The 20,031-nt window shown below is 64.4% G+C and overlaps 1 protein-coding gene across 4 annotated transcripts in view; it reads left to right on the top strand.

Annotated features, from left to right (window-relative positions):
• Nucleotides 1-16,292, top strand: part of LOC102454494 (hexosaminidase D-like) — a 30,092-nt gene extending 13,800 nt beyond the window's left edge. For all 4 annotated transcript variants that reach the window (XM_075899897.2, XM_075899896.2, XM_089769327.1 and 1 more), the window contains 13 exons: nucleotides 312-434; nucleotides 1,146-1,383; nucleotides 1,751-1,860; nucleotides 2,129-2,216; nucleotides 3,155-3,319; nucleotides 6,677-6,860; nucleotides 7,190-7,261; nucleotides 7,783-7,987; nucleotides 8,771-8,853; nucleotides 10,256-10,334; nucleotides 12,041-12,142; nucleotides 13,394-13,483; nucleotides 14,519-16,292. In XM_075899897.2, coding sequence (XP_075756012.2) covers nucleotides 340-434; nucleotides 1,146-1,383; nucleotides 1,751-1,860; nucleotides 2,129-2,216; nucleotides 3,155-3,319; nucleotides 6,677-6,860; nucleotides 7,190-7,261; nucleotides 7,783-7,987; nucleotides 8,771-8,853; nucleotides 10,256-10,334; nucleotides 12,041-12,142; nucleotides 13,394-13,483; nucleotides 14,519-14,702 — 1,695 coding nt within the window. In that variant the 5' untranslated portion in view covers nucleotides 312-339 and the 3' untranslated portion in view covers nucleotides 14,703-16,292. The remainder of the gene's footprint in view (nucleotides 1-311; nucleotides 435-1,145; nucleotides 1,384-1,750; nucleotides 1,861-2,128; nucleotides 2,217-3,154; nucleotides 3,320-6,676; nucleotides 6,861-7,189; nucleotides 7,262-7,782; nucleotides 7,988-8,770; nucleotides 8,854-10,255; nucleotides 10,335-12,040; nucleotides 12,143-13,393; nucleotides 13,484-14,518) is intronic.
• Nucleotides 16,293-20,031: the final 3,739 nt, after the last annotated feature.

The raw sequence follows: 20,031 nt of genomic DNA, 5'->3' as shown, positions 1-20,031 counted from the left end.
GGTGGGGCAGACGTGGAGCAGAAAGGCAGGTGGGGCGGCTGGGTGATGGCTCACAGCCTTGCCAGGCAGCTAGCCAGCTGGCAGGAAGGCTCATGAAGGGGTGTCTGCCGCATGCAGCTTGTACCGGGGCCTCTGCACCCCGCCTCTGGTACCCCCGCGGGTCGGTGGCTCGGGTCTGTCCGGCTGGGCGCTCCTGTCGGGCTCCTTCGAAGCGGAGCTCTGCGTCCCCGGCCCTCCTCCCCCCAGCAGGAAAGGCAGGTCCACATCGGGGGGGGGGGTGCCAGCTCGCAGCTCCACCTCCTGCTCCGCAGGGCCAGCTCCCCGCCCTGCCCGGCAGACATGGCCTTTGCGCGGGCCCAGAAGCTGAACCTGCTGCGCCTCGCCGTGCTCCTGGTCCTGGCTTTAGCAGGCCTCAAATTTATCTTCCGAGACAGGTAAGGCTTCCGCCCACCCTGCCCGGGGCGTGGGGCGGGCACGCCTGCCCTGTGGGGCTGGAGAGAGTTCCCCCCATCCTGCCCCCAGGCAGCTCCCTCACCTCCGTGCCCGCCCGGACTCTCTTTAGCCCTGCCCTGGCCAGGCCAGCTGCGCCCGCCGTGTGCGGATGGATTTGCAGTCCTCATGGTGGGGGCTGGGCTCTTCCTGCGGCTCCCCAGTATCGCTGGGTGCAGGAGTGTCCGGGGCTCCCATTGCTCACCCCAGCCGGTGCCAGCTCTTCCCCTTCATCTGCAGCCCACAGGCAGGGCAGGAGGGGCCCGGTGAGAGAGCTGCCCCTGCCCCCCAGCGTCCCATTCCCAGGAGCCCTCTCTGGGACTCTCCTGAGGGCACCGCCGCAGGGCGGTAAGTGGGACAGTTCTGCCCCAATGCCCTGCCGGGCCAGCAGCTGCCCTTGGGGTGGGGGGCTGGTGCGGGGTGCACCCCCTTTGGGTGACTCCCCGCCTCTAGGAGCGGGTGGGGAAGAGCTGCGCTGAACCACTGCAGGCTGACATCCCAGCAGCTCCCCCCAGAGTCCAGCCTGGGAGAGCCCCCGGAGGGCGAGGGGGGGTTCTGTGCCCGTGGCTGCTCTGCTGGGGCTGCCCGCAAGGGAGCTGCTGCAGGGGGGCGGGTTGCTGCCCGTCTCCAGCTGCTCCCCTCTGCATGCGCCGCAGCACCCTGGAGCCGCACAAGCACCTCAGCAAGGACAGCGGCTTCTGGGCGAAGGCTGGAGAGGCCCAGGAGGAGGCCCGGCCCCACAGCCAGGCCCTGGCGCTCTCGGCGGCGAAGGCGCCAGGGGGGCCGAAGCACACGACCCAAAAGCAGCTTTCCAAGGACTTCAGCACCGCGGAGATGAGGCTCGTCCACCTGGACCTGAAGGGAGCCGCGCCCAAGGTCTCCTACTTGGAGCAGGTGGGCAGCGGAGCGCTCTGGGGCGGCTCAGTTCCCTCTGTCCCACCCTGGCCCTGCCCTGCTGGGGGGGCGTCCCCATGGTTCCGAGCAGGCCCGGTGGGCGTCTTCCCGTGCTCACCCAGCGCACGATGCAGCTTCCCGCCTTGGCTGCACGGCCCCTCCCGCTCCGGGGGGCTGGGAGCAGAGCTGGGAGGAGGGAGAGGACGTGTCGGAGCGTGGGCAATGCCCACTGGCCATGGGCTGTCTGGTGCTCTGTGGAGCCAGGGGACTTGCACCCCTAGACAGCCTGGCTGGGTCTGGCCCGTGGTCTCTGGCCCGGAGCCCGATTGGCCAGCTGACGTCTAGGGCGCCTTTGCTGTCCTTGCAGGTGTTTCCGCTGCTCTCCAAACTGGGCGCCAACGGGATCCTGGTCGAGTACGAAGACATGTTCCCGTTTGAGGGCGAGCTGGAAATCCTCAAGTCCCCCTACGCGTACAGGTAAGACGTTGCAATGGGCAGTGCCAACGGGAGGCGGCGGGGGGCTGGCGGCGTGTGCCAGCTTGGTGTACCACCGCACCATGGCCCGCTCGGCACTGGAGGGGCTGCAGGGCTCGGCGTGGGCCTGCCGGAACGGCGCCCTAGACGGGAGCCGGCCACGGTTCCAAGCCTGATTTAACCTCGGGCACCGGCTTGGGCTGGAGCGTTGCAGACGCTGGCCGGCCAACGCAAAGCCCCTGACCGGCTGGCTGTCCCTCTCGCCCTGCAGCGAAGACGACATCGAGAAGATCCAGCAGCTCGCGAAACTCAGCGGGCTGGAGGTGGTTCCCCTGGTGCAGACCTTCGGGCACGTGGAGGTGGGCACTGATCTCGGCGCGAGTCGGCCCTTCTGGAGGGGCTGGCTGACCCCAGCGGCTCCCGGCCCGCATGGGGGAGGCACGTCTGGCCATCCGGTTGGCTCCTGTGGCCTCCCAGAAGCAGGCTGGCTCGAGGTGCCGACAGGGCCGGTGCCGAACTCTGCACAGAGCGGACGCCCTCTGCTCTGTCCCCATCAGGCAGGTGGGCCTGGGGGTGCGCAGCCATGGCCCCGCCCTGGAGCGCTCCTCAGAAGCGTCCAGTTCTCTTCCAGCTCAACCCAGGCTCCCCCGGCTATCTGTGCGCAGCTTTACGTTCCCTCAGCCCCGCGTGCCTGCGTCTGGCTGTGGGCCGGTTGCCACAGTAGACGGGGGTTGGGGAAGGGGATGCGATGGGTGCTGCCCGGGGGCATGCTGCGCGGGACTGTCCGTGCGGTGCGAGACACCACGCGCTCCGGTCTGCCGCACGGAGGGTTCTCTGCCCGCTGGCTTTCCCTCCGGAGAGTCTGGCTCCCGCGCTGCTGTGGAGTGAGGGACCCGCTGCTCGGGAGTCTCTCGTTTTTGCCCCTCACCCGGCCACCTCAGTCTCCGTCACCCCTCCCCTTTGCAGACGACTGGCATTTGCCCAGGTCTTGGCAGTGAGCCTGGGGGAGGCTCCTGTGGGCTTTGAACCGGCGTGCTCAGGGGCATTCCTCCAGGAGCAGGCACAGCTCCCATGGACAGTGCCGCTCAAACCACATGGGGAGCTGGGCTGCAGGTCCCCCTCGTCCTGGGCCTGTACCCCCATCCACAGCCTGGCTCCAGCCAGCCAGAGCCCTTTTAAGGCAGAGCAGGGACCCCCCAGTGACGGCTTCCCCTTGCAGTCAGGCCCCTCCCTTCCCAAAGCGAGGGCGGGCCGGGGGGCAAGTTCTACGGCGGGTTCACACGCTTCCTTGTGCCAGTTCATCCTGAAGCACGACAAGTACCAGCACCTGCGGGAGGTGGAGCGTTTCCCCAACAGCCTCAACCCTCACGCCCCAGACACCCTGCCCCTGCTGAAGAGCCTCCTGTCGCAGGTGATAGACAAACACCGACACGCCAGCTGGATCCACATCGGAGCTGACGAGGTGAGGGCTGGGGGTCGTGCGAGGCTTCTCTTGCTCTCCCCTCTGCCTCCTGCGGGCTCTGGGAGTGTTTTGGGGGGGTCAGCACTGTTCCCCACTCTGGCACTTCGAGTGCAGAAGCTGGGAACCCGCAAAAGACTTGAAAATACCCTGCCACTAGAGGCTTGTTACAACTCCCCGAGGTCACAGATTCCCCGGCCTTGGACTGATATCGCCACCGCCACCCGAACGCAGAACCCCGTTGACAACCCAGGAAGGGGCACTCGGGAATTCCTCCGGGGGGACCCTCACGCGCTTCTAACCCTCCCTCTGGAGAGAGCTTGAAACCCAGCCGCTGCCTCGGCTGAAAATGGAACTTTGAATTTCTCTCCGTAGCTGGCCGTGCAGTCTGAGACGTGCACCCAGCACCTCCCGCCTTCTAGGACACAGGAAACGGAGCCTGTTCCGAAAAGGGCGATTTTGTTTGTTTAAAAAAAGGAAACCCATTTGGTAAAACACCGCTTGGTGGCTCGGTGTTACAGAGCAACTGAAAACGGGATGAAAACCATTGAGAATTGCTTCTCTGGGACTCAGCATGGAACATTCCAGTGTCCTGGGGAAGTCGGATGTGCTCAGGGCAGAGAAGCCCAACAAACCCAGAAACAGACCAAACGTGATTGCGTCTGACTAAACATTCCCTGTTCTACTCCCATAGCTGTAGATTTAGGACTTAGTCCTTCCCTAGGCATGGATGTTGCTGGATTCTCCAGGATTTGCTCCCTGGGTTTGCACATGTCCTTCCAGGAGGTCTTCCCCAGCCTCAGGAAGACGGAAAGGGGGCTGCTGTACTTCCAGTTCAAAAGCCTGAACTCTCTTTTCATGTCCTGCTTCCCTCTCTTCCTGGCGTTTCTCTAGGACTCCCCGCCTCTGGCTTTAACGCCTCATGGGCAAGTCTAAAGAGCTAACAGCTGCTGAGAAGAGCATTTAACTAACTGAATGGCTGGAACGTCCAGAGAAATGGTCCCTGCCCCTCCCAGTTCACCCCACTCGTTGGGTCTACAGCGAGGCCAGCGGTGCAAACACACCAAAGGCTGCTCCTGCCTTGGCAAGCCATGACCCAAGGGTGGACATACTAGGCAGTCCCCATGTGACGGCACGTTGGGGGTCCCCCGTGTCCTGCACCCCGAGATGGCACAAACAGACTCCACCAGCCAGTGGAATTGAGGGTGGTTTATTGCTCCTCCAGGATACAGCACAGCACAGATGTAATCTGGTTACAGGAACTGGGGCTAAGAGGCCTCAGTGCCCCCCTTGAGATAGGGGAATCCCAGCCCCCTCCCCAGTTCCTTCTCCCTTGCTTTCCAGACAGGAACTCACTCCCTCTCCTCCAGCCCTGCCCCCAGCCAGGGCAGCATCCACCTTCCTTTGTTCCTCTCCATGGGGGTCAGCTGGCCAAACCAGTTGGGATCCCCTCTTTGCACAGTGACTCAGCGCTTGTCTGCTCGGTGGAGCTACAGACAGCAGCCAGAGCGTTAGCAGGTTCCCCCCCACTACGTCACAGCCCAGTTCTCGGGGCACTGCCCTCTGCCTCCTGAGAGCCCCCTCTGGGCAGAGCGGAGGGGAAGGAACGAAATATCTGGAGAAGAGGCGTGCGGAGCGACTCCGCCGTCCACACCCGATTGGCGCTTTCAGTGCCCTTGTGGCAGGTGCCTACTAACGGACCCCAAAGCTCCCCCCACTGTGCGTGTGGCTAGGCGGGAACGGAGCCTCGGGGGGTGCAGGGTGGTAGCTCTTTGGGCCCAGCTCTGGGTGACCAGGGGGTGATGTTTTTGGCCCGCATTTCCAGCAGGGATGTAGCCACGGGTGGGCCTGAATGGGCCGTGGCCCTCCTACTTTGCTTCCAGGCCCACCCCCTGGCAGCCCGCCTGGTGCTCCTGCTGGGGAGCGGGGCCAGGGCGCTGGGGCTTCACCCCACCCCCCACCATTGCCCACCCACCCACCCAAAGTCGGGGCCCAGCCTGGCAACGCCACCCAGGGACAAACGGTTGCGTGTTCCGCGGTGTCCCTGGGTGCTCGAAGGGCCTGGCGTTTCAGAGCGGGCGCAAGGGTCCCATGAGCCGTCAGGGCCCGTCGCTCCAGCTGCCTGCCTTGGAGGGATGAAGGGCAGAGCTGACCCAGCCTGCCTGGGAACGTGGCGTTTGTGGGAGAGAATCGGGCTCTGTTCCAACCCAGCTGGCTCCTCTGGAGAGCGAACGTCAGCTGTGACCGTTGCACCTGTCTAGAGCAAGGGTGGGCGAGACACGGCCCACGGGCCATTTGATCCGGCCCCGGCCCACCCTGCCACGCCCCTGCCCCCAGGCTGATCCAGACCTAAGGGAAGGGGTGTGTGCGAAGTCATTCGCTGTTCCAAGCAGCTGGCGGTTCCCTCTAGGCACCGTGCACCCCTGGCAGGGCGGGGATGGGGGGCAAGAGACTTGCACACTCCCCTGCCCCCAGGTCCCAATTGGCCTGGGGCGGGGAACCGCGTGAAGTCTCCTCTGCCCCCCCCCCCCACCAGGGATGGTTGGTGCCTACAGGGATCAACCCCTTGTGCCTGAGGCCCCGCCCCTTGTGCCTGAGGCCCCGCCCCTGGCCGGCCAGTGACCACTGCTAAAATTTGTGAAGTTGCCTCCCCTGCAAAAATTATTGCCCACCCCTCGTCTAGAACATTCTGCCGCTGGCGTTGCAGCAGCCCCAGTGGGGACACCATTTCTCCGGACGTTCCCGCCATTCAGTTAGCTCAACGCTCTTCCCAGCAGCTGTTAGCTCTTTAGCCCCGTCTCTAACTGGCTGGTTCTGGCCGGAGGTGGGGGGGGGTTGCAGTTTTTCAAACGTGCGTGTTTTCCCTTGGCTACGTCCGCAGAGGCAGGTCAGAGACGTGCGCCTTCGCTCCTGGGAAGAGCTAGTTGCATCGTCTCGCCCCAGCCCCGAGGACCTGACACGCTTTGCTCCTGCGGTGGAGAGCCCCATTCGGGTGTGATCCTCCCCGCCCTCCCAGGAGACAGCACTGTCCCCGCCAGCTCTTCGGAGAGTCTTTCTGTCGGGTCGGGCTCATGCCGCTGCTCCTCCGCAAGGTGGCAGCGACGTGGCCGTGCGTGGCCAAGGACCCGTCGAGGCGAGCCGCCTCCGCGTGTTGCTGGCACTTGCCTCTGTCTCGTGCGACCAGTGCGGTGTCGGCTGGGACCAAGGAGAGACAGGAGGGAGGGGGCTGGCACAGGGCTGCAGTTTCCCTGGACTGCTCCTGGCGAGCCTCCCTCTCGGAACGATGTGACCCTTGTGCCCGGCTGGCTCCGAGCCGGTGCAGAGGCTGCTCCTAACGCGTTTCCCTCCTGGCAAGCCCAGGTCTTTCACCTCGGGGAGGGGCTGGATTCCAAGACCTGGCTGAGCCGCAGTGGCGGGGACGTGGGGAAGATGTACCTGAACCACATCCAGGAGGTTGTGAACTTCATCGCGAGCCAGTACCAGGGGCTGCAGGTGCTGCTGTGGGACGACATGCTGAGGAAGATCAGCGTAGGAGCCATCCGAGGTCAGCTGGCTTGGGGCTCCTCTCCGGGAGCATGCGGGAAGGGGGGCAAACCTGGCATGTGTCTAGTCTCAGTGCGGCACTCCTGGGCGGTTCCGCAAAGGGGGAGAGCCCACCTGAACCATGGCCCCACCCCCCACTTCTCTCCCTCCCCCCATTGCTTTTACAAGTGCGGGGGCCTAGCCCCCACCCCACTCTGGCACCCTGGGTCCACACCCAGAGTGGGGGCTGCTTGCGCATCTCCAGAGGTCCCAGTGGCCCCGGCTCTGGGCGTGGGGAACGAGCGGGTTCCTGTTGCATTCTCCCTCCTCCGGGTGCTTTCCATCCTGCAGAGTCTGGCATAGCCAAGCAGGCCGCCCCGGTGCTGTGGTTCTACGCCCCGGACCTGGACACGGAGCAGATCGGTAAGGGGCAGACCCGGGACGGCTTCTTCGCTCGCTGCGTTGCCGGGGAAAGGCCAAGCCGAGCCCTGGCGTGAGCAGGGGGCGGCTCTGTGGAAGTCCGGGCCGTGTTGCCAGTGTGTCCGGCCTTGCTTTGCCCCAGTTGGCTTTTGTGCCATGGACACCCAGTGCCTGGGGGAGGGGTGGAGACCCTCCACTGCCCTGCACAGGGGCTGCCAGCTGTGAGCATCTTACCTGTGGCGAGTCTGGGTCCCGTGGGATGGAGCCTAACAAAGCTCCGAGCCACCCGCCAGCATCCCGGGGCCGGCCCGGGCAAGGCGAGCCAAGAGGGGGCTGGTACGTGCCCTGGTGCCTGCGGCCCAGCGAGCGGAGCCAGCTTGGACTTGGGGGACTTGGTGGGGCTGGGCGGGGCCGTCACCTGCAGGGACGCCCTCCGGTGGCCCCTGGCGGAAGAGCAGTGTGGGTGCTGGCAGAGGCTTCCCAGCCGGTGGCTGAGCTCGGAGCGGGGTCTCTGTCTCTCCTAGAAACGCTGGTTTCGAAGTACGCGGAGAGCGGCTTCCGAACGGTGTGGTTCGCGAGCGCCTTCAAAGGCACCACGGGCCCCGCGCAGGCCTGGACCCCGCTCAGTTACCACCTGAAAAACCACCTCAGCTGGCTGAAGGTGATGCAGGCCATGTCCAAGCACCCGGCCGTCAGGCTCCAGGGAATCGCCCTCACTGGCTGGCAGAGGTGAGGCTCTGCGCGCGGGCAGGGGGTGGAGACGGCCGTCGCTCTGCTTCCGAGTCTGCCCGCTGCCCACAGAGAGCGCCGCCTCTCCCTGGCAGGGTGAAAGCTGGGCAGGGTTTGCTGTCCATGGCCGTCACGGGGACGCTGCCTTCGGACCGGGCAGACCCTTAGTAGGAAGATGCTCAGAGAAGCACCCGAGAGAGGCTTAGCGAGCCGGGGAGCGGGGTCACGGGGCGCCAAGAGCGTGGCCAGGTGGCTGAGGGGAGGGTCCGTCCGTCTGGAGATAAGCGGGGGAGGAGGGAATGCCTGAGGAGAGGGGAGGTGACTAGGGACAATGGCTGAACAGTCTGAACCTGCAGGAGGCCCCTGGCCGTGGGATCCTTCTCCGGGGGGGAGGGTGAAAGCGGCGACGCTGGGATCTGGACAGAACTCGAGCAGGGAGCAGCCCTGCCAGGGAAGCTAGGGGCCTCGTGGGTCCGTCCCACCGCCAGCCGTCGGCAGAGCTCGCTGCAGCCCCGGCTTGCCTTCGCTTCTCTGCTGGGCCAGCTTTCCCTGGCCACATCCTGCCCCGCTTAGAGAGCGACCCGCCTGGCACCCCGGCTGGGCAGCGGGCGAAACCGGCTGCTGCAACTCGGACATGCAGAGCTGGCGCAGAGCTCTGGCTGGCTGCAGGCGGGAGGAAGGGGGGTGTCGTTCCGCTGCTGTCCTGAGGCAGAACGCTGCCAGGCGGGGAGGGGGCGGCTGGTTCTGCAGCCTGACCCTGCGCTGCTCTCCCCTGCCCCGCAGGTACGACCACTACTCCGCGCTGTGCGAGCTGCTGCCGGTGGGGATCCCGTCCCTGGCCGTGTGTCTGCAGACGCTGGTGAATGGTGAGGGGCTCGCAGCCGGGGCCTGAATTGACCCAGCCCCTCACGTGAGAGGGGGGGTGGTCTGACAATCGTAGAATCCTAGAACTGGGAGGGACCTCGAGAGGTCGCGTCCAGTCCCCGGCCCCCACGGCAGGACAAGCCCAGCTAGACCCTCCTTGGCAGGTGTCTGTCCAACCTGCTCTTCCATATCTCCAGCGATGGAGACTCCACAACCCCCCCCCCACCCAGGCAATTTATTCCAGTGTTTCACCCCCTGACAGGCAGGGAGTTTTTCCTAATGTCCAACCTAAACCTCCCTGGCTGCAGTTGAAGCCCCTTGCTCCTTGGCCTGTCCTCCCTTCTTCTTGTAACACCCTGTTAGGTACTTGAAAACCACTCTCCTGTCCCCCTCAGTCTGCTCTTTTCTAAACTAAGCAAGCCCAGTTCTTTCTGTCTTCCCTCCTAGCTCCTGTCTTCTAGACCTTTTAACCATTTTTGTTGCTCTTCTCTGGACCTGTTCTCCAGTTTCTCCACATCTTTCTCGAAATGCGGTGCCCAGAACTGGACGCAATCCTCCAGCTGAGGCCCAACCTGCTCAGAGCAGAGCGGAAGAGTCACTTCTCGGGTCTTGCTCACAGCACTCCCGTTAATACCTCCCAGAACCATGTTTGCTTCTTTTGCAACAGTGTCGACTCATATTCAGCGTGTGGGCCATCATAGCCCCTAGATCCCTTTCCGCAGGACTCCTTCCTGGTCAGTCCCATTGGCCAATGTCCGCCCGTCTCCCTGGCTGCCACGGACAGAGGCTGCTTGGCGGCGGCAGCCCCTGTCCACGGGGGGACCCAGCTCCCTACTGGAGCAGCCTCCGGTATATCCCCACTGATAGAGGCAGTGGAGGGGGGGTGGCACCGCAGAGACGGTGCTGAGAGGAACTGGCTGTTAAGCTCCCCCCCAGCACCATCTCCTGTCCCCCCTCCCCCCTTGCTGCCTGTCTACGGGGGGGGGAGCGAGTACTCGAGTACTTCACTCAGCTGCTCGCTGGCATCCCTAGCCTGGAAGCCGCACGCTGGCAGCCGGGAGGGGCAAGGAGGCCTGTGAATAGGATTGAGGGTTCTAGGGGCAGCATGGCCCTTCCTGCCGCTTGTCTCAAGTGATCACAGCCAGGATGCTCTTCCTCCAGGGTAGGTGGCCCCTCCTGCTGCCACCTGTGCTCCTGCAGCTCCGTGCCTGTCCTTAGCATGCTGGCTCAGGCAGGACCCATGCCCCCAGCGCCACCCGCGGACGTGACCTACAGACCAAGCCCCCCGGAGCTCCTAGCAAGCTGCCCCCCTCTGGCTAAAGTGTAGGCTCTCTCCCTGGGCTTCTGCCTGCCCTGTCCTGTCCCCTCCCCTAGCGCCTGTGCTGTGGCCTCCTCCCCCTCCAGGTGGATTCACGGAAGCAACCAAAAGGAAGATCCTGGACACGCTGGGCTTCAGGAACATCCACCTCGAGGAAAGCACGTGGTAGGTTGCTCGTGCCGCTCCGTCCCCGCTGGCTGGGCCCTGGGGTGCAGCTCGGGGCTGTGGACCCGAGCGCTTCCCGCACGCGACCCTGAGCCATCACTAGCCCAGCCGGCCTGCTCCCCCAGTCCTCCTGAGACCACTGGTTTGGGGGGTCCCCAGCGCGTCCCAGGGGCCTGCTGCACCTCGTGTGCGTGGCTGCGGCATTTCTCCGAGCCTCCGGCGGCTGTACGCATGGGGAAGGCGACTCCGGGAGACCGGTCCATTCCATGCATCGCGGGGGAGTCGGTTCTGCATTTGGAGCTAGGGAGCGAGGCCGTTCTTCTGTCCAACCCCCCGCCCCCGGGTTAGCCGCTGTTTCCAGAGCGGTGACCCTTCCCCCAACACGGGCAGGCTCCCCGCTGGACTCACGGGCAGGTGGTGCTTGGCACGCAGGCCTGGCCCCTGCAGCCTCCATGTCTGTCCCCTCCCCTGCCACGTGCTTGGGCCTCAGCCCAGTAGGCAGGGCCCTGCCGGCTCTTGCGCATTTCAAGAGCAAAGCGCCCCGGGGGCAGCGGGGGGCTGCTTGCATTCCCCGCTGGCCGGGCTCCCCGCGGCACGTCCGCCTTGGAAATGCAGCAAGCGCCGAGGCGCCCTTATGGACTCATCGACTATTCGATTAGTTGAACATCCCTAGTTCGGCTTGGGGACTCCTTCCTTGGCTGGCGGGAGGGCAACGCCTGCTGCTGGCAGCCAGCTTCTCCTCCGGGGCGGGCGCAGCCCAGCCAGGCCCCGGGGACGCGGTAGCGGGGAAATCGCTGCCGGGGGGGGGGGGGGACTCTCTTGCATTACACCAGAAGGTGCAGCTGCTAGACGGGTGGCCTGGGATTCTGCTCTGTTCCCTGCTCTGCCGCTGGCACCGTGTGAGCAGGGCGAGTCACTCAGCCTCTCCGTGTCGCCGTTCCCATCTGCTGGCCTGCGACGGGGGCGAAGGGGCACTTGCTCCGGGCCCCTGCCGTTGACAAGGGCCTGGGGCTCCTGCGGCAGGGCCCCGGCGCTCTCTGCACGGTTCTGAGAGCTGGGGCGGGCAGTGCCATGGTCTGGGCGGCGCTGGGGGCTGGCTGCTCTCCACCCCGCCCCTTTGAGACCCCCCCCCCCGCCTTGCCCGGGTGGTTAAATACATCCGATCTTGAGCTGCTCAGATGCTGTGATGATGGGGGCCCAGCTGAGCTGCTCAGACAGCCAGAGAGGAAATATCTCTGTCCCGCGGCAAGGGCCTTTGGGTCCCCCCCCCCCCCAAACCTCTGCATTTAGAACGGTGGCCCTTGTCCCTGTGACGTGTCAGTCCATGCACGGGGCTGTCCTCATGGGGCGATTCTCTGCCCTTCCGGTGAGCCACGTGACGAGCCACAGAACAGGACCTGCCACGTCGGGCTGAGCTTAGCTGTGGTCGGGGTGATCTTTGGGGCCTCGTCGCTCCTGTCCTGCCTGGAAACTTGCCCACGTCCCTCTTAGATTCAGCCCTTGCCAAAGCCCAGGAGACGTGGGAGGGATGGGCAGTGGCTGCTCGACATTTCCAGGTAGGAGGCAGAGCGTCCAGAGAGGTGGGCCGCAGTAACCAGCCATGGGATGAAGTGGAGAGTCCCGTCGGCTCGGAGAGCAAAGGGGGATTTGGGGATCTGGTTCCTTTCCCACGGCTCACGGCTCCGCCTGCTGCGTGTTTCTCCTAGTGAAGGAAATGGAGCGTTTCCAGGCTCTGAAATCTACCGCATGGTGGAGCAAATCAACGGCCAGTTGAAAGAGAGCGTGGGGAAAGTCCTGGACGAGGAGAGGTAAGGGGGCGGTGTGCGGCAGGGAGCAGGCCTCTGCTGTCCTGGGCTCTGGACCCGACCCTGCCCTGGTCTCGTGAGGAGGGCTGGAGTGTGGTATTGGGGGCCACCCCAGGGGAGTGGGCTGTCTGGGGGCGGGGGTGGAACCAAGGCTCCTGTCTGGGCTCTGCTGCTCATGGCTTCTTGCCCGGCTCCGGGCTGCTTTCAGTCATTCCCTGCCCCGCCTCCATCCTCCAGGAGCCTTGTCCCAGTCTCTCTCACGCCCGGCTCCCAGCTGCAGCTCTGCTCCCCTTTGCTCCCCTTATTCCTCCGGGTGCCCGCTGGGGGTGCATCGAGCGCATGGAGGAAACACGCTTCTTGCTCTCGCTGTGTGGCCAGCCCCACCGCCTCCTCCAGCAACTGCGGGGAGCCCTTTCAGGGACAGCCCTGCTAAGCCCCCACAGCCGCAGCATGGGGCATGCACACGTGCACTGTGGGGATAGTGCGGGCCCAGTCCCAGTGCACTTGGAGCCTTGTTCCCTGCAAGCTGAGTGCTTGGGCGGCCACCCAGGAGAGATTCAAGTGCCACCCAGCAGGTTAGCAGAGCACCCACCGCCGGCAGCCTGTGTTTCTCCTGGTGGTGCACATCCACACATGCCTTGGTGCACCGAACAAAATGTATTCCACACAGGATGGTAAAGCTTAGAGGGAATATTGACTAGGAGTTGTGAGAGGATGGAGCATGCTCAGGACAGATGGAAGCTCTAGAAAATGTAGCTGCCAAACTCTACCAAGTCCCTCTCTAGCATGAGCCAGCGGAAATTATTTTTATAGGCTTATAACTTGGCCCCATTTGGGTGGTTTTTCACTGGAATGACAAAAATCACCTCCCTAACACCAGGGCAACGTCCCTGCCCCACACCACGAGGGTGCTAGAGTGTCTCGAGGAACATGGCCGTCAGGTTTATTTTTGCATTTTTCCCTAATCACGGACTAGGAACAGCTGGACTCGTAGCTAAACTTTAACATAGAAATGCAGCTGGAGGCAGACCCCTGGCACGGGAACGTTGCCCCGGCAGCTCGTGTTCGGGGAAGTTCTAAGCACATGGAAAGTGGAGTGTGTGCAACAAGTAGGGGTGTTGCTGCCGGCCAGTTAGTCCCAGAGCTCCCCCTCAGGGTTCGCCGTTGGGGCGGATCCTGCTAGGGTGACACACATAGGCACATAGTAACTAACGTGGTGTTTCCGGGGGTCCCTTTCTCTGTCTCCCCTGCCAGCGCCATCAAGGGGTGGTTCAGCCAGTACCACCGGAAGCACCGGTTCGGGAACCCGCGCAACCTGGAGACCTTGGGCAGCAAGGTGTTGAAGTACGTGAGGCTCCCGTGGCCCGCTCTGGGGGGCGGGGGCAAATGGGCTGCGTGCCACGGGGTGGGCCCGTCGGGGTCTCTGTGCGGGGGGGGGCTCCTGGCCGGGCTTTTGCAGAAGCCAGCGCTTGCCTTCCTGGGGGCGAAGGCCTTGTGGTGAGCGAAGCCTCCACGTGCCACCGAGCCGGAATCCACGCCATGGAGCCACGGTGCCACGCTCGAGCCTGAGAGAACCTCCACGGGGCCGGGGCTGAGAGGGGCGGTACAGGTCTGGGCAGGGAGCGCTCCTGTGCCCTGGGACTGCCGTGCCCAAGCCAAGCAGCCTGTGCCGCTGAGAGCCGGGGCTGGGCTCTCACGAGCCTGAACGTGGGTCCCCACCCCCCATCCCTGTCTGGGGGGCAAGGAGGCAGCTTCCATGAGCCCCCCGGGCAGCCGTAACTCGAGCTGAATGCAGGGTGTTGTCAGGGCCGGGGGAAGCCAGTGGCCTCTTTCCAGCCGCCAGAGATCACTGGGCCTCTAGCCGCGGCCGTGACCGGCTGGCAGGTGAGGCTCCCGCAACGTCCGATCCGCCTTCCTGGCGCCGGAGGGGAGGCGGCCGGTCAGGCCCGGGCAGTTCTCAAGGGATGCGAAGAGGCTGGGCCGGGAGAGCTGGGTTCTGGGCTCTTCCCACATGACTTGGGACCAAGCCCTTCGCCTCCTGAGCTCGGCTGCCCCCTGTGAAGCGGGGGGGGGGGGAGAGCCTTCACGGGCACCATCAACTTCCCCGAAAGCATTTTGGGGCCTGGGCCTGCCCTGGAGCCCCCTGCTGGTTGCCATGGTGACACAGTTGCCCCTGCTGTGGTGCAAGGTGTCTGCCCCCTGCTGGCGGGCGAGGGAGGAGCTCACAGAACGGGGCCTGGCTCCACGGGGGGACCGGTCCCGGGACAGGAGCTTGGCTAGTGGCAGCAGGTGCAGTGCCTGGGGGCTTGCCCCTCTGTCCGGCTCCGAGCGCCCCCTGCAGCCTCCAGCCTCTGAACCGCTGCCCCCTTCTGCCGCCAGGACCCACGAGGACTGGGAGAGCTTCCTGCAGACCTTCCGCGCCCAGCTGGAGAGCATCTACTTCCCCGACACGGTGGAGGAGTGGATGGAGGAGAACGTCAACCCCTACATGGACCGGCTGCGGAAGTTCGTCAGGGACTACAAGGAGATCGTCCGCCTGAACGCCAAGCCCAAGGCCTTGTAGGGCCGGGCGCCCGGTGGCTCGCCGCCGCGAGGAGCCACGGTTCACCGCGCAGCGGGCCTGAGCTGCCAGGAACGTGGCTGGATCTTATTTCCCCTCCTCCTTGTGTGTTAGCAGCCGCCAGGCCTGGCTCCCGCTCTGCAGAGACTGCCCACCCGGCCTCTGCCTCCTCCCACGAGTCCCTAAAAGCATGAGCAAGGCCATGAGGGCCTCCAGGATTGGGCAGCCCATGTCTCGGGCCTGTCCCAGGTGTGGGTGCAGCCAGCGCGTCGCTGGCCCATCGGACCTGTGGCCGCGGGGTGTTCCCCAGCGCTGGAGCAGTGCCCTTTACCTGCGCACCAGAGGTGGGAAGGGGCTGGCTTGCCGTTCCGCCCCATCAGCTCTCCTCCCCGGACCCGCTCTGCTTCTCCCCAGGTAGGAAAGCCCCCACCCCGTCCAGAGGCCCCGGGAAGGCGCCGTCCCCAGTCTGGCGCTTGGCAGGTGAAGCTGTGAGGATGGGAGGTGTCTGTGCTCCCGGTAGCGACCCGCTCGTTGGGAACTGAGCCCCCTGCCTGCCTCCCGGGGACCGGAACGGACATGCGTGAAAGCCTGTCCTGGGGGCTGGCCTTGGGAGGGAGCCGGGTCTCTGCCGGCCCCAGCCGCTGGGGGAAGGCAGCGTGCTGAGCGTAGGCTGGGGGCGTGTTGTCGCGTGAGGTTTTGAGTTCTTTGCACTCGGAACAGATCGGGGAGCCGTAGAAAACAGGTGACTGAGCCGTGTGCACGCTGGCCCAGTCCCACTCCCAGTGGGGAATTCTGGAGGGGAGCTGCTCAGCCTTCAGGCTGGACGGAACCGGGCTTTCTGGGCTCTGGCCTCGCGCCTGCTAGCTCAGTGGCTGGCAAAACGCCCCCTGCCTGCTTGGGGTTGGCCCGTGGCTCTAAACCCGTCCCTGCTGGGTTTGTGAGACGGACAGAACCCAGTGTGGGAGCGCCCCCTGCTGGGTCCTCCTGGATCCGCACGCTTCCCCAGGCTGTGCCGACTCCCGTACCCCAGACGCCCGTGTTTTGGCCAAATTCCCATGCGGTAACTCGGTGCAGCGCAGTCTCCGCCAGCGGCCGTGTTGGTATTGGCTCCACGTGGCAGGGCAGGCGGTTGCGGTGGCATCTGAACAGGGGAGTAAAAAGCAAGCCAAGAGGGGGGACCCTGGCCTCGAACATCCGAACTTACTGCACACAACGGGCTTACAGTCACAAGTGAACTGTGCCATGTGCAGGGTCCTGCCCCCTCCTTGCATCCCGCCCCCGACACGGGGCTGGGGCCCCCTGCGGGTGCTCGCTATGGGCTGCTGAACGGTGGGTGGTTTGACTTCCCCGGGGACGGAGTCAGGAACTAATAACCGAGCCCAGGACCAACTCTCTCGCGTTGCCGCTGCTGCCTTGCGCCGAGTGACGCTTGGCGCTGAGGCCTGCTGGACGGCACGGAGAGGGCGTCTGCTTGCCAGTGGGTCTCTCGGGATTGATGTGTTGAGCTTTGTTTGTTTTCTACTGTACAGGAAGCTCCTGTCAGGCCGACTTCCACAATAAAGTATTTTCCTAAGAAATGCAGCCAATGGTCATTTTAAGCCAGATTCCTCTCTCCAAGCCTCTCCCTTCCTGCTGGGAGCAGTCCCTGCGCGGGGCGCTGGGGGGCAGCAGGTTAGCACTACACGGGCCTCTCTCCCGGGGTGCTGAGGTTCAAATCCCTGCTTGGCGGCTGGCGGAAAGGGTGGCATTGGGACCACCTGGACCTCCGCACAGCCTAGCTGCCCAAGTAGGGCTGCGTGGCCCCCCGTGGGCTGGGGCTTGTGCTGCTGAGACGTTGCTGCTCTCGGTCCTTGCACAAGCCGTCTGTACTCGTTAGCGTGTGGCTGTGTGCTGCCGGCACCCTTCACGGCAGGCTCAGCTCAGCCCTGGCTGGCCACGGCTCCGTTACACTGTGGGCCAGGACTGGCGACCTCCGGGCCCAGACTCGGACTGTCTGAGGATGCTGCTGTCAGCTGCACGTGAGGACCCTGCACAGCTGAAGGTGCGTCAGCAGCGGGGTGATGGGGGGAGGCTGGGCTGGCAGGTCAGGGCTGAGGAGCTTGGCCGTGGGCATGGGTGGCGGGTGATGCAGGCTAGGGAAGGCCCTGCCTTTCCAAACTGCCTACGCTGCCCAGCCGCCCAGGAGGGGCAGGGACCTTGCAGGGCTTGGCTGGGGAGGGGGAAGGTTGTGAAGGGGTGTGATCTCAGTAGAAGGGGCGTGGCTTCGGGCAGAAGGGGCGGGGCTTTGGCTGTCTTCACCTGCTGCTCATGGCGGTGGGAAGGGGTGTGGAGCTGCAGGTTGGGAGTGAGGGGCGCTGGCTGGGCGGTGGTGAGGGAGCCCAGGACGGGGGTAGCAGGCGAGTTGCAAGGCAGGAGCGATGGGTGTGAGTAGAACCAGGATACACGTGTCCAGCACTTGCCTGTCTCTGCCCAGCATGTTTTGGTTCATCGCTTCCATGAGCCCTTCCCCTCGCACCCTCTCCTAGGCAGCCCCCTCGAAATGGGGGCGGTTCCCCTCGGCCGCCTGCTCAGCCCGGCCGCCCCGAAGCTGTTCCCTGTCTAAGCGCTTCATGCAGCTCGTCTGCAGGGCTGCTGCTGCTGGGAGCCGAGCTGGGGGTGCAGCTGCATGTCTCTCTCCTCCCCCCCCACCAGTTCCAGCCTGTGGCGGCACGTCGGGTACCCCCTGAGCCTGCACCCCGTCTGCAGCAAGATGAGACTCTGCCAGCCAGTAGAGCAGAGAGGGGTTTATTGCTCCTCCAGGATACAGCACAGACATGGTGTGATTACAGGAGTCAGGGCCAGGATGCCTCAGACCCCTTGGGTTATGGGGTCCATTGTCATCACTCGACCCTTAGCTAAGGCTGCTTCCTCCATGTTTCCCAGCCAGCAACTGCCCCTTCCCCTGAAACCTGGTATTGGTCTCTGCCTCTCTCCCTTTGTCTCTCCCCCTGGGAATCCCCTGTCATCTCCCCAGGCTGAGCCCAGGTGTCTGGGTTAACCCACATGTGGGGGAGTCAGTGGGAATCACATCCCAGTGCAGGGGGACCCCGGGTTACAGAGCAGACAGCCCCCCCACTACGTCACAGCCCCACTGCTCATGGCCCCCAGACACCGGAGCTCTTGGGTGCCTGGAGGGACTGGACGCCAGGCAGGTGCTTCCCGGGTGCCTGACACCCAGAGGACTCTGCGCTTCTCTGCCAAGTGCCAGCTGTGAAATGGGAGGGGGACAGGCTGCGGAGTGGGGGGCCGGCGCCACGACTGAGCCACGAGGCTGTTTGCAGAGTCCTGCGTATGCAAACACCTCCGGCAGAACTGGCTAGGGAAAATGGGTGGAGGGGACTTCATCTTGGGAGGGGTTGGGGGTGCAGAAAAGCCTGTTAAAGGGGGTGGAGGCAGCAGCAGATCAGAGTCTCCAGGCTCTCTGGAGAGCAGCTATCCCGCTAGGGCGTCAGCGCGTAGGAAGCGAGACCCTGCCGGCCTGAGTCGACGCGCCCCCCGAGATCAGTGGAGTAGCCTTGTTCAAAGCCACGTGCCACAAAACCCAGCCGGGGCGGCGTTCCTCTGGGGCTGGGAATTGGGCCGGTCTCTCAGGCTGGCAGTCGGTCCAGCGCCGGGTGGAAAGGCCTTAGCAGCTGCAGACAGGAGAGGAGGAGAGCAAGTGCAGGCGTGGGGGGGCGGGGGGAATCTAGGCCAAGGTCACCGGAAGCGCGGTTGCAGGACGCGCGCTCAGTGCATCAGCCCCGCTCGGCCCCGGGGGCTGGCGGAGCGGCACCTGTTCCCAAACGACTGACCTTTGGATGAAATGGGAACCCCAGGCTAAAATTCCCCAGCAGCCAATGCAGGGGCGGGAGGGTAGCAGATTGCGGAAGGTGAGCAACGGCTCCAGGCTCTGCCGGAACAGGCTCCGACACCCTCGTGCTGCCGTGTGCTCCGGGCCAGGCCACCTTAGGACTGATGTGGCCCTATGCAGGGCTGTGCGCTGGTGCCCTGTGCCCAATGGCAGCCGGGGCTGTTGAGAGCTGCGATTTTATCATGTTCAGCAACACGCTAGTGAAATCGCTTTAAAGCAAATTTTAACCGTAGGCCCGGCTGACGAACACAGTCAATTCAGAACGGACAGGACAGACCCGGGGTTGGCAAATGCTGGTGACGTGGCTTCGTTACCACTCGCGTGGCTCTTTCACGGGTTCCGTGCTCTGCTATTCGCTCTGGCCGGCTCCTTCTCTGTTAAGTCAACGGGACCCTGAGCTGGGATAGGAAGAGGCGGGTGGGCGGACATTAGGACCCAGCGGTGCCCTAGGCAGCTGCCTCTTCTGCATAGGGGTGAGGACAATTCTGAGTGTTGGGATGAGCTGGGTGATCCTTGCCCGGCTCCCTGCCCCACAGCCGAGAGCCTTGCCCCTGGCACCAGCCCTGCCTTTGCTCCAGGATGGGGGAGGCGCTGAGCTGGATCTGCGGCCCTGTAAGGTGGCGGAGTCCTTCTTGACGTGGTACCATGGCCATGGGGGGCAGAGCCCGGCCTCGCCTCACGTTCAGTGGTGCTGCTGTGACTTCCCCACGGGCTTCCTCCTCCTGGGGCTGCAGGCTGGGGCTTTGGGGTTCAGCCTGGACCAGTGAGGGGTTGCAGCGCCGCATGCTGCCGATGCTCTGCTACTGTCGCTCCAGCCTGGAGCCCAGTAGCCAGCTGCCAGGCAGCTCCCCCTGGTTACTGTTTGCAGCATAACCCAACCCCCCAAGTTTCCCTCCCACTGCCTCTCCTGGAACAGACACGGCCCTACTGTGCCTTGTCTCCTTTTAAAGAGACGGTAGCGTGGCTGGAGTTACCAAGCACGTCGGTGCAGACCGAGCACTGGGCTGGGTTCGAGAAAACAAACGTATTTAACGAGAGAGGCTGTCAGCGAGCGAAGGGGCTAATACCGGAATGGTGACAGACAAAGCCTCGCTCTTTGCGGCCTGAGGATCCCAGCCGTCCTTCCGAGACTGTAACATCACGGAAATGCAGCTCCTTCTGGGGAGGAGCAGCCGGGCTCTAATAGCTCCCAGGACCAGTGCCCAGGGGCAGAGACAAAGATCCCCAAAGAACAATTGATTCGGCGGGGGGGGTTAGAAAGCCCTGCAAACCCAAACACATCCCTCCTGCTGCAGAGCGTGCAGGGGGGGTGCCGCTGAAACCAGCCAAGTGGAGGATGCGGGACAAATGCGGTTTTGATCGGGCCGGAGCAGGGCTCCCGTGAGAAGCCGGAGAGAGCAGCGGGGGCACGACCTATCAACGGACTGGGGGCTGCATCGGTGC

Source organism: Pelodiscus sinensis, chromosome 15, assembly GCF_052426305.1.
Source record: "Pelodiscus sinensis isolate ZL-2025 chromosome 15, ASM5242630v1, whole genome shotgun sequence".
In the NCBI taxonomy this organism is placed as follows: Eukaryota; Metazoa; Chordata; order Testudines; family Trionychidae; genus Pelodiscus; species Pelodiscus sinensis.
This window is presented reverse-complemented; position numbering and strand designations above follow the sequence as displayed.